Source organism: Sebastes fasciatus, chromosome 10 (genome assembly GCF_043250625.1).
Source record: "Sebastes fasciatus isolate fSebFas1 chromosome 10, fSebFas1.pri, whole genome shotgun sequence".
NCBI classification, from domain to species: Eukaryota; Metazoa; Chordata; class Actinopteri; order Perciformes; family Sebastidae; genus Sebastes; species Sebastes fasciatus.
Window position 1 is genome coordinate 21,382,255 of NC_133804.1, and position 17,093 is coordinate 21,399,347.

The window sequence follows — 17,093 nt, forward strand, 5'->3', positions numbered from 1 at the left end:
CTCTCCAACTCTCCCCTCATTTCCTCAAATAAAAGCATGAAAGGCCACAAAAATACAGTCTAGATGGATAAACCTTGACAGCAACATTTTATTTATAGTGACTATCATAGTATAATGTCATTTTTTTTTTGTAAATATCTATTTACAATTGCATAAATGTAGTGGTTAACACAGGCTTAAACACATGAAAGCATAGAAGTTATAGTTTGCATAAGAAAGGCACTTTATGATGATAAAAGACACCACAAAGGATCAACAGTCATTTGTGTTTCATCCAGTTTGTTCCTTGTAGAATCAGAGGTTTGGAAGGGAAGACCTCCTTGTCTTGATTTTGTATAAAAAGCTTTGGGGCATGGCTGTAGAGTAAAAGGCACTGGACTCAAATGTTTACATTCATGCTCATCCATTTATGGTGAATAACAAGCATATTTGACCTCTGCACTGGCATCACTGTATACTTTTTTTTAGAGGCTGAACAGCTCCACGTCGGTCAGATGGAGCTCAGAGCTGGCTAGCGTCTCCTCTCACCAGCGATTACTCTGAGCAGCAACTTCTAGATCCATGATGCGCGGTAGTCGACCACTAGCACCACCCTCCAGGTAGCCGGGCTTCACCGCGGGTGTGTCTGAGAGCCTCCTCTTGCTCTTGTTCAGGTCTGCATATAGGAAGATAAATAACTTAATCATTTTCACGAGAGGGGGCCGAGCGCCACCGACCGTGTTAGCAGATGGTGGACGTCAGATCCTCACCTGAGATTGCCAATAACATCTTGCGTCTGGCTCCAAAGGTGGAGATGCCCACTTCCTTCAGGTCTTCATCAGACAGAGTGAGGAATGTCTGGTAGTCAATCTGGATGAATACAGATAGCAGTTGCGTCATAATGCTCATTCGTGATGCATAACGCTTTTGTTTGTGTTTCAAGTTAACTCACACAGCGTGTTGCATGTGTAAGTGATGATGAAAATGTATTTTCACACACTAATAACTGTTTTTTAAGTTTGCATCAGAGAAGGATTCATTGAAAGTACCTCTTGTTGTTCAAACACATCAATGTATTTGATTAGGCCAAGCTGGCTGAGCAGCTCAGGCAGGTCATCTGTCATTTGTGGAGAAGGGCTCCGCTGACTGCACGTTGAGGCCCTCCTCGATGAGCACACACCTTCAAAGTAGCTGCTGCTGCTCGGGAAGCTCTCCGCTAGACATCAAAGGTCAAAGTTCAGAGGGAAGGGTCAAAGGTGGCAGAGAGAAAGTGACGCAATCTGTTCCGGCGAGCTTAAAAAAACACACTTACAGGGTTTGTCATTTCTGCTTCTATTCATTGAGGATGTGAATGCGGGGAAGGCGGAGGTGGATGGAGTGAAAGTAGACGGGGGTGAGGAGGGGGAGGAGGAGGAAGAGGAGGAGGAGGAAGAGGAAGAGACAGGAAAGGATGTAGATGTGGATCCACGTCTGTCCCTCCAGTTCTCACGGCTGCTCCCATTGTACACCTTTCCCATCTGAGCAGCCCACGACTAGAAGGAGACAGACATTGTAACGGCATTAAATATTAACTCGTGTTTCTTTCATCTGCGAACATTTCACAGCAGCACCTTGTACTTCTGTCTGATCTCTCTTTGCTTTGTCAGAGCTAGAGGACATAGGACAAACGGTTACAAGTGATCACATTCTCTTGTGTGGAGAGTGTTTCAGTGGATATAACACATCCATAGATCACATAGAACACTGGTGGGGGGCAACCACCGCTATGTTTAAAAAAAAAAAAAACACTGCAAAAGTGCCCTCTTGGGTGCCCTTAAATGGAGAAAACATGATAAAGTGCCCTCTAGGGTGCCCCTCCAGTGGAGAAAACAAGATAAAGTGCCCTCTAGGGTTCCCTTTAATGGAGAAAACATGTTAAAGTGGCCTCTATGGTGCCCTTCCAGTGGAAAAAACATGATAATGTGCCCGCTAGAGTGCTCTTCCAGTAGAGAAATCGGGATGAAGTGCCCTCCAGGGTGGCCTTAAAATGTAGAAAACATGATGCAGCCGTACTGCCCTACATGCTAGTAAACTCTCTGCGCACTGGTGCCCCATCGCATGCTGCTGGTGCCCCATCGCATGCTGCTGGTGCCCCATCGCATGCTGCTGGTGCCCCATCGCATGCTGCTGGTGCCCCATCGCATGCTGCTGGTGCTTCTTTTATTTTTTTCTCCCCTGCCACTGGATCCAAAGATTTTATAAGAAAGCTCATTTACCCCCGTTGGCTGATCCGTTATAGTCTCTCACTGGAAATTATCAATGCGGTGAGAATAGCGAATGCTTCCCCCCAGCTGCCTGGGTCTCAGAAGAAAATTGAACTTATTGGAGGAAAGCCTCTTGCTCTTATTAACATAAGTGAGTCTGTTTCTCCCTCACAGGCTACGGAGCAGTCAGAGAGCTGCCGTTCAGGAGGCTTTTAAAGAGCCGGGGAGATGAGCTGAAACAGCTCAGGTAAACAGGTTGCTGAGGAGTGGCTGTGCTGACTGAGGCGATGCTATCAGACCCCAGGTAATTGAGCGTAGAAATTGGCAGTGCTTACCACACAGTGAGATAAATGCTCTAACTGTTAGAGAGCAATAGCTATAAATGAGAGTGTATTAGTGGGCCGCAATGGGGGTGCTTGTTTTATCACATTGCAAAAAAAAAAACAGCTTTGGCAGCTCAAAAGAATTCAGCCAGTTCAGCAAAAGTCAAGCCTCAGGCTAAAATGAACAATCAAAATGAACCATGCTGGAAGTTTAAAGTAGACATTAAGTTAGCGTGTTGCTCATTTGTACCTGTTGCTGGCTATTGCTGATGCTCAGGTAGGGTTTGTAGCTGCGCCGGCTGATGTTGCGTAGCTCCTTGATGGCCTCGGCTGGCATGGACTTGGAGAAGCCGAGGCCACTCCAGGTGTCTGTGGGCGTCTGGACCTCTGTGACCACAGGCGTCCTCTGCATGGCTGACACAACACATACAAACACACACAGAGAACAGAAATACAGACTTAAAACCTGCATTAACTGATTTGTTTGACATCTTAGGGGCAAGCTGGAAATGCGACACTGACATATTGTCATCTCACGTATTAGTTTTACACATTGAGCAGACACGGAGTGATATTAGCGTTCATTTTAGGGTTGTGTTTCTGGCCACTTGGGGAATATAATTCCATAATTTTCAGCTGTTTTGCAGTACATACAAAGTAAAGTGAAAGTATCTCTTATTTTAAGTTTAAAATATTAATAGCACACTTGAATAGACTTCTTTTTAGTAAGGGAATTAAAACATTAAAGTTACATAAAACCAAAACAATGAGCTGAAAGGCTGTAAAAGTATTCTGATAACTTTTCGATTTGACACTACGAACGTCACTTTTCACATTACTCATTTGATCCATTGTTAATTTAGAAATATGGATTGTGGCAGCTTTAAGGAGAAATATTTGAATGAGCACACACTTTCAGAAAATGAGTTTAAAAAAATGAATTCACACTGCTACTTTTTGAAGCTCACAGCATTGCATTTCGCTTCAGTCCGCCTGTCACAAATGCATTGCAGGTTTTCCACGTCTCCTGTGATAGTGTGAATTGGACATGCTGGGTTCAGGTGTTAAATAATGAATCATGAACATTGCCTCTCCTTGCCAGCTTGTGGCATGCTTAATAAAACTCAAATTGCCGAGGCTGAGACGAATACACACTCTCAAATGACAAACAAGTGACCCTGGGCCTCTTCTGGCAGTACGATCCATGTGTGAATGTGTGATTAAAAAAAAAACCTGTAACAGCACTCCAAAGAGTGCGATATCAATAGGATTATAGCTGGTGGGTTGTCACTTGTGTGGTATGTGTGTGTTTGTGTGAGTAAATGTCCTATTCATATACTGGCATATGGGTGTCTTAATGACTGTGAGGCAGATGGCCCATTCAAACTGCTAATTCATAATCCCATAAAGCAACACTGTGGGAATTTAGTACCATTTGGCTGCAGATCTTCCCAGTATCTCTCATTCTGCATGATGGATGATGCACTGTTTCCTGTGTGTGTGTGTGAGTGTACAGTATGAGGGCGCATACACAACAGTGTCTGCATGTATGTGTGTGTTGTCTGCATTGTGCATCGGCCCCGTGTGAATTAAGTAGGAGTGCCAGTGCTACTCTATTATAACTTTGGCACAGTGCAACCCATAAAACAGGCCCCCTTCATCAGTTGTCTTGGCAGTGAGCGTCGCTGAAATGAGCCCCCTCTATCGAAAGCCTGCCTCTGCTCGGGATATTAATGTGCTGCCTCCATAACATACTTGAATAAACTAAATAAGCTACTTCATCCTGGATAATCATGTGACATTAAATCGTGTTTTCTCATCAATATGACCGAAAAACTTCTGCACTTTTACAGCAAACTAAATAAATCCCTTGATTTAGTGTTGTTGGAGGAGCTCAGTTAAAGCACTGTTCCAATCTGTTCCCAGTTCAGCTCCAAAAACAACAGCTTGGCTGTATAGAGGTGGCTGTTTGACGAGCAAAAACAACAATATACAGTACGTATGTTGGGCCAAATTCCCCTGCAAAATTCATTTTTAATATATCTATGCAGCAACTATAGATCAATAAAAGAAAGAAATGTTTGCTTAGCAGTGGCCTAATTGTCGCTGCAGAAGCCTGTGCAGAGCTCTTGAATCCACAGTAGAAATATTAAACATTTAGGAGCACTAACCTCTGGTTGCCAGCAGTTTCTTCCTCTCATAGTCATAATCCTGCAAAGCACAATCAGGAAATAATAGAGTAGGTAAATAATGCATAAAATCAAATTATTTTTTCTCTTGCTACTGAGCACAGGCAGGGGGAACCTAACACTTCCTGCTGCGGCTGTGGCGGTAAACTTGTTAATCCTCCGCTCAGTAACCTTTAAGAGTGAGAGATGACAAATAAGAAGGGAACCGAGCAAGCACAGAAATCGATTCTCAAAATCAAATTGCACCGGGGTCAGGGATGTGCAAATCAATAGGTCACACAACATCACAAATAAAATGTTCCTGCTAGTTTCAATCTATCTACAGTTTGATGTAAAAAAACAAAACAGTTGAAGGCGTTAAGTCTTCTCTCTCACATTCACCCTGCTCCCCTTATAACACCTTCAGTGTCAAAAGTCTTTCAGGGCTTCAAAAACACTCCACTGAGAGTTAGCTGTCGCCAAATAAGGTTGTCCATAGATGCAGTGCATCATTTTGTGAGGAAGCAGAGACCTACAATTCCTGTTTTTCCTCACCTCATCCTTGGATGAGTCACCGCGAACATCCTGAGCCGGCATCACATCTCTCCTCGGGCTGTTCCTCCGCTCACTCCTCCCTACATCCATCTCTGCGTTCAGCAATCTGGCACATTCAGGAGACAAACACACACAGACAGACAGATGGAAAGACAAGGTTAGGTTATACTGCGATGGCTATTTCCAACATTTAAGAGCATATCAACACTTTCTTTCCCAGCAGCAGCAATTAGGATTTCAAAGATATAATTATGGGTTTTATTAAGGGAGAGCTGCTCCATTAAAACTGTGTTTTTTTTTATCCAGAGAACGAGAAAATGACAGAGACTAGATGAGGTCAACGAAGTTTCTTTTCTCTAACTGTTTTTTCTTTGTTAGCAAGATTTGTAGATTTTCACCAGATGTGGCATATGCAAGTGAACTCATGTTCCATTTGGGGACAAAATCCCCACAAGGTCAACCATATATATTTATGGTTAGGACTTGGTTATGGGTTTTGGTTTGAATTACCCTTAAGTTAAAGTGGGGGTAGGCAGAATATTTTTGGCATCATTGAGCAAAAAATCTATAATAACCTTTCAGCATATTGTAACTCAAGAGTTCTTAGAGATAACTAGACTTCTGCACCTCCTCTTGGCTCTGTTTTCAGGCTTTAAAAAAGTCATTTCAGAGAGAGAGCGTTCCTATTGGCTGTGCTCCGGCTGGTGGGTGGTGCTTGGTATTTCCTCAACAGATCTCAACATGGCTGCGGGGGTCACAAACTTTCTCATTTTACAGCTAAACAGCACACTACAAGATGTTTCTGAAAACATTTGAAGCGAGAAATAGGCATTACGGTAACTAATATTGATTCATATTTGATCAGCGCTGCCTAGTTTGACCGTTTGATCGGACTTTGCGAGTAATTGACAGACGGCTCTCATAGATGGAAGCTGGACGGCCGGGCAACTGTGAAATCCTGCAGATGCCGTCAGGAGCAGCGGAGGACAAAGAGGCACATGATTTTTTTAAAGATTACCTGTCTCATGCACTACTGTCAGGATATAGTGACCGTTTTGTAAAAAAAAAAATCAGGGAGTTAATGTAAGCCAACACAGTGATATCACAAGTGATGAAAACAAGTGAATGCTCACCTGTACGACGTAAGCGCCTGCCCTGTGGAATGGCGTCTCCCTTGGACGAAAACCTTGGTAATCTCAGGACCCTGGAGACTCCCCCTCCGTCCCATCAATCCCACCCTGCTGAAGCTGCTGACTGTGTCACACACCTCAGATGATGACATCAGCTCCATCTTAGAGCTCTCATCCTCTGATTGGCCAGACTGGTCCTCATTTTCTAGGATCTGAAGGAGAGGAGAGAATGTGTTGATATCTGTTGAGGAAGGATTTGTTTTGTACTGATAGCAGACTGACTATACAGTGACAAACCTTCTCCAGCGGCCGGCTGTCTGTTCCCTTCAGTCCTGTCCTCCCCTCTTCAGCGTGAGGGCTGAGGCCTGGTGGAGGTGAGGGGCGGAACTTAGTGCCAGTTAGCACCTCTGGAGTGGCAGCTGGCACAGAGCCTGATCAAAAAGAGGGGACATGATAGTGAGTAAAAGATCATATTAGTTTATACTACTGAATAAAACAGGGAAACAAAAAAAAAACAGCGGTAACACTTCATTTTACAGGTCTGCAAATTTCATGGTAATTAGGTGATAATTAGCAAGTAACTTATTTGAAATTTCTTTGGAATTACTGCCAAATTACCCCAATATTTACCTTAAAAAAATATTGAAAATGATTTTATTATAAACATTATTATTATAATTATATGCTAAAATAGCATATGATTGTTAAAATAGGGCCCTTAGGCTTGAGAAGCGGCTGTGAGCTGCTCTTCATCGGAGGTGGAAAACCAAAACTAATAGAAGACACTTCTGATCAGGCACAAATCTCACCATTGTGTGACTTATTGTCTACATAAATGTAACCTGGTAGCTAATGTAATGATTCAGGGAGTTTTTTTAAGAAATTTAAAATAGGTGATTTGCTAATTATTATCTAATTATCAGCAGACATGGATATAAAGGATATAATAAAGTCATTTTTGATACATTTTGAGGTAATTATTGGGGTAATTTGGCAGTAATTCCAAAGAAATTTCAAATAGGTTACTTGCTAATTATCACCTAATTACCATGACATTTGCAGACCTGTAAAATGAAATGTTACCACTGCATCAGACACAATGTGAAACATAAGTATGCATGTTTTGAATGTGTGCATAAAACGCAGCCAGACATGGGGGGAAACACAAGAGGTACGTGCAGTATTATGTGTGCATGCTCACCCTGCTCAGAGAGACGAAGCTGCTGCAGCAACATGTTGAGCCAATAGTGGGTCAGCCCGCTGCCGGCTAGCATGGGGTCAGGGGTCATCTCGGTTACCTTGGCAGTCTCACAGGAATCCAACCCGAGGAGCAGGCGGCGGGCCTCATAAAGACAGGAGATGTTCCTTTCCAGACCTTTCACCACCACTGACTGGTAAATATACACCAATACATCAGTTTAACATCAGTATTCAACACACCAAAGTTCATGAGACAAACAGGGGAGACTAGCTTTGCATTCAAAATCAAAGCGAACATTCCAGACATTTCTTATTTAAACCAGCACGTATGAAATAAGCAAGCGCTATAGTGTAGTCTTGAAAGTGAATTTAAAAACATGAGACTGGTTGGCAACAAAACAACAGAATTACCATTTCATTTTAGATGGGAGGGAGGGGGTTCTAACAAGGACAAAGCAGCAACGCTACACTGATAAAGTCATACCTTGCTGGTCTGTTTTACTTTGGGCTTGACACTAATGAAGACTCCCAGGTTTTGCATCATCTGAGCCAGTTTACAAGAATCTGCCTCCCCGTCTTCACGCATGTCAAACATCAAACACACAGGCAGACAGTCCTAGATGTGCACACAAAGACACATTTACCAAAAGATGAAGAAAACAACAATGAAAAGTACATTTTTACACATGCAAGCAAACAAAGAAAAACAAAACAAATGCATTTGCTGCCTCTCAGGATTGTTCATTAGCACAATTCAAACAAAACCAAAACGCCCCGCCGTACCATGAGCTGCTGCTGAGCTAGACACACTCCGTCGGGGCTGCCCTGGATAAGCAGCGACGGAGGGCTCTGAGGAGCGCTGAGGTCTGGTAGGATGATCTGGGTCTGGGTCTGGTGCATGAGGCTCAAGAAGTGAGCTCCATTCTGCCCCAACAGGAAGAGATGCTGCTGGGACGTGACATCCATCTGGCTGCTCACTATGCCGCCTGTGACCTCTGACCCCAGCAGCAGATCCATCAGGATGCAGGTTGCCTTCTGCCAGGTGATGATATTTACATACATATTAGACCTTATTCTAATGTGTGTGAACGGGATTCAATTTGACTCTAAACTGTTTCACTCTAACCTTGACAGCAGCTGCGTTGCCCTGCAGGCCCCAGACGGTGCAGCAGCTTTCATAGAAGTTGGGTTGCGCCTGAGGATGAGGCGGCACGGCCCGGAAGCTCACACTGACCCCCAGAGTCTGCACTACCTGCTGGATGAGTGGGGAGCCTGCATCTGGCAGAGCCTGGGGCACCAGGCTGACTGGGAGGTCAAAGGTTAAGGACAATGGCTGCAGGTCCTAGGACAAGGACGATAGGATGGAAAACAAAGCGTGATGGGGAGGAGGGGGAATAAAGAGATGTGAGACAGACAGTGGCTTTTTGACAAATACACCTGTCTTCTTTGTGCCAGCCATTCTATTAATCACTCTATTGATCGCTGTGTCTTGACGGGAGTGAAGAGATTACGCTTTGAGACAAATAAAAATTGATCTTTGCTCAGACTGTACATTGACCACTCACTCTTATCCTCCTCCTGGCTTCCTCTACTCCCTCTATGGGTCCAGCGATGGACACCTGGAAGAAGTTGGAAAAACAAAATGAATATTGAAATTAGTTAGTTTTATTGTTTTTTGTCGAAGCAGCAGTTAGTGGCTCATTAAAATGCTGCTTTATTCGAGATCGTTACCTGGTTGCTTTTCTCTCCCGTACCGTTGTGGCGGTTGGAGTCGGGGAAATGGATGTGACAAGATGTGACCTCCATCACCTTTTTGATGTTTCCACCACCTTTCCCGATCACGTGGGAGTGCTCTGTGTAGGCCACGTCCATCTTTAAAGTCACCTTGTTGATCTGGTATTTATATAAAGAGCCATGTCATTTGTGCAGATTACTTTTCAATACTTAAGATGTCCAAAGTCTGCAACTAAAACTTTATACCAAAAAAGATTTTCCAGATAACTTCTTATACAAGGAAGCAGCAGCAAAGTAAAAAACGTATAAAAGCCCGTCATCATCAGTACGTTGTTCATTTAACTGTTCAGACAAATTGTGAAAATCAAGCACCGGAGCCTCTCACCCTGGTTTCCAGCACTTCTAGTATCTTCTTTTTGGCTTCAGAAACATTGGCTCTTTTCCCCTCTACCTTGACATGTGGATCTAGATGGAAAAAAGGAGCTCAGTTTAAGTTATATACACATTACAGTAAATAGGCGATGGTAAATATCTGCGACAGGAAGGAGACGAAACACAGAATACTGGTGTATGTTGTCACCTTTCTTTGACTTGGCTCCAATCTTCAGCTTGGACGGCCATTTCACCTGAGTGTCAGTTTCTCTCATCACCTGTGGAAGCACAAACAATAGTAGAGGGTGAGAAAAAAAAAAAAAGAAGGAGCTCTCATTGTATGCCACAAATCACAACACATCCAGACACACAGCAGATCCCTTCGACCTGAGAATACAAAGCCTCATTTGCATTTCAAAGACTGCAATTATCACATCCATAAAACCAGTAATCACTGGGTGCAGAGTATGGAACAAATGTTAAAATGGTGAAAGGGATGCTCTCACTGATTGCTAAGCTACATTTAACCAGGAGGCTTTATGCACTGATGATTATCAGTGGCATTCACTGAGGAGAGCAGCCTCATTCTCTTCTGGTTATGAGCAAAATGTTTCCCGGTGTAGTACTTACTCTCTCAAAAAACTCCTCTCCTGTCTCACCATCTCCATGCTTTGGAGCTGAAAGACACACAGCAAGCAAACATATAAAAAACAGCCATTTCTGCGGTGTGATTTGTCACGTTCATTCCCTCTGTTTACAGCACAAGTGTTCAATATCAAGCGTGTGTGTAAAGTCAACATTTAAATGTTGACTTGTCTGAGATTTGCCAAGCGACTGGAACAAGAGGTCGGCGGGAACATAAACAATTTTAAAAGGCCATCGCTCCACGGTGACATTTACAGGGTACGAAGGGGGGGGGGGACCCAGGAACGCCCTCATCACTATGGGTTACGTTGGCCGGAGCTGAGGAATGGGAAGAGAACAGTGTGTGGTGGAGGGAGGTGGTGGTGGTTGAGGTGGGGGGCAACCACAAATTAGCCTAGAGACAGCTAATCACATCAATGGTATTTGATGACGTAAAGACCTCCCACTTGACCAAAAAATCAAAAAACAACTGCAAGATCAAGAAGGAATTTGTTTAAAAAATCCTATCAGAGTGAAGTCTCAAGTGCAGTCTGACAGGTTAACACCTGAAGGGATAAGATACAATATTTACTGCCGTAAAAAAGCACAGTCCCACATGCACACACATTATAAACAGCCCACAGCCCACAGTTATCGGAGCTTTCCCATCAAGATGTGCGTGAGGACAAACAGACAAACATCAGCCTCTATCTGCAGCCGTAGCACACACGCACACAGAAAGAGTTTCCCCAGTAACACAGGGGAGGCATTTGTCATAAACCTGCCAAGCAGTGATAACTAACGGAGGCAGTTACCGCCGCTTCCCAGACATGAATGATAATAGCAGAAAAGACTTCTGAATGCATAAGCCATTGCAGGTCATAAATCATGGTGATACAGCAACAGGAGTTTAGTGGATGGCAGTTAACACTGATGGTGACAACAAGGACGCAGCCAGCTGGAGGCCCTGACAGGCACACAGGGTCAGGAGGCTGTGAGGAAGAGCACACGGGGACACGGATCTGCATCCCCATTCTCACACACACGAGACACATAAACCATAACATGATAATAACGCTATGATTGGCATCCAGAAACTTCCAGAAAAAAGCAGCTTACAGAGAAGAATGTTAGAATGAACAGTGCCATATGATCATCTCACCATACAACATGTTCTCCAGCTTCTTCCTGTCGATCCTGAACCTCTCCTCCACCCACTCCGGGTCCAGACTCTGCCCTCTTGCGTTCTCCAGCCCCGGCACAGAGCTTCCACCCCCTTCCTCCTCTTCTTCATCCTCTTTTTCCTCTCTGTCACATTGGGTCTTGCTGGGCTCAGGCTTTTCTGTTGCTGAGCCGGGTTCTACGCTAGTTTCCAATTCAGGCTGCTGGGGTGCTATGGTTGCCGGGAGCGGAGAGCCCTCCTCGGTGATGGTGGTGGCCATAGCAGGACTGAGCCCTCGTCAGTGTTTGTGTGTGTGAGGATGTGTGTATGTGATGTGTGTGACCAAGGAGACCAGCAGGGAGAGAGAAAAAAGGGGAGAGAGGGGTAAGAAACACCCCCCCTGTGTCTTTTCTTTAAATCCCCCGCCCCCTTCACTTAATTTAGTACACAAATCTCTCTCTCCTCAAGCTGTTTGAGGCTTGAAGGATTTGCCGCTGTGGCTTTGCAGTGCACAGATGTATAAGGAGAGTCTTTGCTATAAGCATGTCTTCTCTGTTCGAGGGGCTCCAGACAGACAAACAAAATCTACAACTCTGCTCTGAACAAATCCTCTGTAATCCTCAGTTCAATGACACCAGATCATGTGGATAGATAGTCTATCTAGAAGGCCTATGATACACATTTCAACCCCACACACACACACACATCCTGAAAAAGATCCTCACACCAGCACACACAGCTAACAAAATAAACGGGTCATCCAGTTGGGCTCCACCGCACATCCGTCCACGTCTGCCCTCCCTCCCCTTCGTCTGAATGAGAAGGACGACGGCTTGAGATTCCAGAGGTCGGGGTGAGGGTAGTGGAGGGGTGTTTCGCAGGCAGCCGTGAGTGTGTGGTGTTTGTGTGAAGGGGGAGCTTGCAACAATGCTTGGGATAAAAAAAAAATTACAAAAACAGTCAGTGGTGGAAGAAAATACTCTGTTACGAGTAAAGGTCCTGCATTCAAAACCTGGAAGTATCAAAAGTAAAAGTATATTATTCTGCAATAAAATGCCCCCTGTGACTGATTATAAATTACAATATTAGAATGTTAATGCAAATAGTAGCATCCTAAGGAGTTGTGAGATTATTAAAGGGGGACACCAGAGAGGTTTAAAGGGCAAATAGGTGTAACTGCTATAGTAACAAGTCGAAGACATCTGCACATTGTCTCGCTTACTGCTGGAATAATTATTAATTTAAGACAAGAGTATTTTCATTTCCATTAAAATTTTGCTTGCCTCTGATGTCACATATTCTCTTTTTCAGTTTTCTCAACTCATAGTCATCTTAAACATGACAAGAGTCCGCTCTTCAGATATCAATCTTTAACAATGTGTTGTATTTTATAGGCTTATTGTTATGTCAACTCTTAAAGTAACTATAGCTTTATAGAGTAGCATCCAATGAAAGTACTGAAGTAGGGTACAAATACCTATACATTTTACTTAAAGAAAGTACTTGAGTTAGATGAGAGCTTTTTCATTTTCATTGAAATTTTGTTTTCTTCTGATGCACCTGTCAAATATTAGAGAGACTTTTTCTTTTTTCTCAACTCATAGACATCTGAAACATGACAAGAGACCGCTTTTCAGTTTAACAATGTGTTATAGGCTGATCGTCTGTTTTTATGTGAACTCTTAAAGCTGTATAATGTAGCATCTTATGAAAAGACTGAAACAAATACCTCTAAATTGTACTTAAGGAAAGTACTTCAGTAAATGTACTTAGTTCGCTGTCTTCAATAATACCCAGCTCCATTACTATGTTTTCACACACTGCCTGGAATCCCATTCATCTGTGAACAAACAGGCAGCCAGAAAGTTGTGAACTCCAGTGACAAATGGTTTAAAAGTTATATATATAAAAAAAATGAGCAAATGAGATTTCAAAAACTGTTTAGCACGTATTAAGTCCCCTCTCTGCTTTAAATTTCCCAAACTTGAGAAGTGAAGTACAGACTGAAACATGGGTAAAAACAAACTGCTCAATTAGTCTAGCCTGGTGGGACTCTGTTTCCAGCTCAACTCATATTGCCCAGACAAATTTGGCCCCAGGCGAATCAGCAAATATCATTTGGCAGAGCAGAGATCCTGCTAACATTAAAAACTACTGCAGGCTAGACTTATTTGCCCGAGGAGGACGGTAAGTGAAAGACGATGACTGTGTCACCATGGAAACAGGTCAAGGAGGGAATTATTCCAAGTTTAATTTGACGGTACAACAGCAGATCTCCTCCCTCCAGCCCCCTGTTTAGCCCCATCTGACTGGAAGAGTGTGTCTTTCCAGGAAGAGTCGGTGCGTGCGTCACTGTTTGATCCATGGGTCGACTAAAGAAAAGCCGAACCTTCCTGCAGGGTGACTGATGAGCTGTCGGCGGTTTACTAAATCATCCCCTGAAACCATGAGTGAATCCTCTATTCATCTAGATAGATACATAGATAGATAGATAGATCAATACAACATATTTCACATTTTACACACAATTTTCTCACATTTACTCTAAAAACTGATCTATAATCCTGAGAAACGTAATGTGTCCTCAGATAAAGTGTGTAAGAGAGAGAAGTGCTACAGATGCAAGAAGTCTCTGCTTTGATGGCAAAAGGTGAGTTGATTAAGTACCCTATTTATGCAGCTTGTACCTCTATATATACTGTATATACACCTGAGCCTATATTTAAAAACAGGGTAGTGTCGGGGTGTATGAGTAAGACTGGCTCCTTTGTAATACTGCACAGATAACAGCCTTTTCATCACATTCAATTTTAACTCAGCTTTAAACTTCACAGGGTCCTGAAAGCCCTGCAACACACAGATCAGGAACAAGTTCTGCCCATACCAGGAGTATAGATAAACTGAGGTTTTGAGTCCAAGTAGCCCCACAAACACCACCTCTAATTAAATATTTATTTAAACATATCGTCAACAGATGAAATAAAAAAAAGCCCTCGCCTTTACAAGATAAAAATATTATGATAATAGCCCAAATGTAAGTCTATGGGAAAAAGTATTTTTGGGCCACTTGGATCAACGACCGGCCATCTTCCTGGGGGCTTGCAAGGCCTATTGAAGGAGGCTGGGTTTTTTTTTGGTTTTTTTAATTTTTTTTTATTTCAAAATGACAGTATACATAGTAACAGCAGAAAACATTAAAACCATTTACATACAGAAGAAGCATAACGAAAACATAAACAAAGAGCTGTACCAAACAGAAAAGGACAACAGAAATGAAACAAAACTAAAATTAAATTAAAAAAAAAATTGAAAAAAAGACCACCCGAGAGTATGACAATAATGTCACTTAAAAACTTTAAAGATATTGCATGCATTCATTGTTTTCATTGCATTTTTTGTTTTGTGAGGAAGAAATTGTTGATAGTATAGATCCATTTCTTTTATAAATCTTATAAAATTCTTCTTCTTCTTCTTCTTAAATTCAACAATCTTGTTTGTTAGAAGGAACTTTTGCAGTAAGGACAAAACCTTCTTCCAGTCAATATCACTAACAAAATTACTCCAATAAAATGTTGCTGCTGGAATAGAAACCATGCTGTCCTGAAACCAGGCCCGTATTCTGGAGTTCATACCCCTATTAACGATTGAAGGAGGCTGATGTTCATCAACGCGTCATATCGCGTATTTTTTTTCCTTCCAATGTGATGCTCCACACTCCGTCCAGTAGGTGGCGGTAATGCACCTATAAACTGGTTTGCCAACCACCAATAAACACCAAAGAATCAGAAGAAGAATAAGATGAACCAATGGGGGCTCGGTTGGGTCACCTGAGACACTTCCGGGCTTTATTTATTTTTATTTTTAATTTAATTTAATTTATTTTTATTTTTATTTTTATTTTTATTTTTATTTTTATTTTTATTTTTATTTTTATTTTTATTTTTATTTTTATTTTATTTTTTTGTATTTTTTTTTCCTTCCAATCTGATGCTCCACACTCCGTCAAGTAGGTGGCGGTAATGCACCTATAAACTGGTTTGCCAACCACCAATAAACACCAAAGAATCAGAAGAAGAATAAGATGAACCAATGGGGGCTTGGTTGCGTCACCTGAGACACTTCCGGGTTTTATTTTATTTTTATTTATTTTATTTTATTTTATTTTATTTTATTTTATTTTATTTTATTTTATTTTATTTTATTTTATTTTATTTATTCATTCATTTATTTTTATTTTTTTTAATTTTTTAATTTTTTAATTTTTTAATTTTTAATTTTTTTAATTTTTTAATTTTAATTTTAATTTATTTTTTGTTTTATTTTAATTTTAATTTTTATCTATTTATTATTTTATTTTCTATTTTTTTTTTTATTTATTTATTTATTTTATTTTATTTTATTTTTTATTTATTTTTTTATTTTATTTTTTTGTATTTTATTTTTCCTTCCAATCTACTGCTCCTCACTCTCTCCTGTAGGTGGCGGTAATGCATCTATAAGCTGGTTTGCCCACCACCAATAAACACCAAAGAATAAGAAGGAGAATAAGAAGAACCAATCGGGGCTTGGTTGCGTCACCTGAGAAAAATCCGGGTTCGTCCTCTTCCTCTCTCACACCATCACATCTCGTGACAGGTTTTATTCCGGGTTTTATTTTTATTTATTTTATTTTATTTTATTTTATTTTATTTTATTTTATTTTATTTTATTTTATTTTATTTTATTTTATTTTATTTTATTTTATTTTATTTTATTTTATTTATTCATTCATTTATTTTTTAATTTTTTTATTTTTTATTTTTTTATTTTTTATTTTTTTAATTTTTTAATTTTAATTTTAATTTTAATTTATTTTTTGTTTTATTTTTATTTTTATTTTTATCTATTTATTATTTTATTTTCTATGTGGGGAGGGGCTGTCTTGGATGACACGTCTCTTCAACACCGCGTGGAAGTCGGTGACAGTGCCTAAGGAGTGGCAGACCGGGGTGGTGGTTCCCCTTTTCAAAAAGGGGGACCAGAGAGTGTGTGCCAATTACAGGGGTATCACACTGCTCAGCCTCCCTGGTAAAGTCTACTCCAAGGTGCTGGAAAGGAGGGTTCGGCCGATAGTCGAACCTCAGATCGAAGAGGAACAATGCGGATTCCGTCCTGGCCGTGGAACAACGGACCAGCTTTTCACTCTCGCAAGGATCCTGGAGGGGGCCTGGGAGTATGCCCATCCAGTCTACATGTGTTTTGTGGACTTGGAGAAGGCATATGACCGGGTCCCCCGGGAGATACTGTGGGTGGTGCTGCGGGAGTATGGGGTGAGGGGGGCACTTCTCAGGGCCATCCAATCCCTGTACGCCCAAAGCGAGAGCTGTGTTCGGATCCTCGGCAATAAGTCGGACTCGTTTCCGGTGGGGGTTGGCCTCCGCCAGGGCTGCGCTTTGTCACCAATCCTGTTCGTGATATTCATGGACAGGATATCGAGGCGTAGTCGGGTGGAGGAGGGTTTGCAGATCGGTGTGCTGAGGATCTCATCGCTGCTTTTTGCAGATGATGTGGTCCTGTTGGCATCATCGGTCTGCGACCTCCAGCACTCACTGGATCGGTTCGCA

At 41.9% G+C, this 17,093-nt stretch overlaps 1 protein-coding gene across 1 annotated transcript; it reads right to left on the reverse strand.

Annotated features, from left to right (window-relative positions):
- Positions 1-379: 379 nt before the first annotated feature.
- On the reverse strand, positions 380-11,898 carry bicc2 (bicaudal C homolog 2). Its single transcript, XM_074648972.1, has 19 exons — positions 11,491-11,898; positions 10,335-10,381; positions 9,913-9,982; positions 9,718-9,797; positions 9,330-9,491; positions 9,164-9,217; positions 8,725-8,940; positions 8,382-8,633; positions 8,083-8,214; positions 7,600-7,789; positions 6,696-6,829; positions 6,402-6,610; positions 5,269-5,374; positions 4,717-4,756; positions 2,796-2,959; positions 1,292-1,511; positions 1,029-1,195; positions 750-849; positions 380-655 (listed from the first exon to the last, which is right to left on the reverse strand). The coding sequence occupies exons 1-19, from the start codon at positions 11,768-11,770 to the stop codon at positions 525-527; spliced, it is 2,754 nt and encodes a 917-aa protein (XP_074505073.1). The 5' UTR covers positions 11,771-11,898; the 3' UTR covers positions 380-524.
- Between the last annotated feature and the right edge of the window lie 5,195 nt (positions 11,899-17,093).

Coding starts and splice junctions, on each gene's coding strand:
- bicc2 (XM_074648972.1), bottom strand. CDS start 11,770: ATGGCCACCACCATCACCGAGGAGGGCTCTCCGCTCCCGGCAACCATA. Junction 9,798..9,912: donor TGGAGCCAAGTCAAAGAAAG/GTGACAACATAC, acceptor TTTTCCATCTAG/ATCCACATGTCAAGGTAGAG. Junction 4,757..5,268: donor GTGACTCATCCAAGGATGAG/GTGAGGAAAAAC, acceptor TGTGCTTTGCAG/GATTATGACTATGAGAGGAA.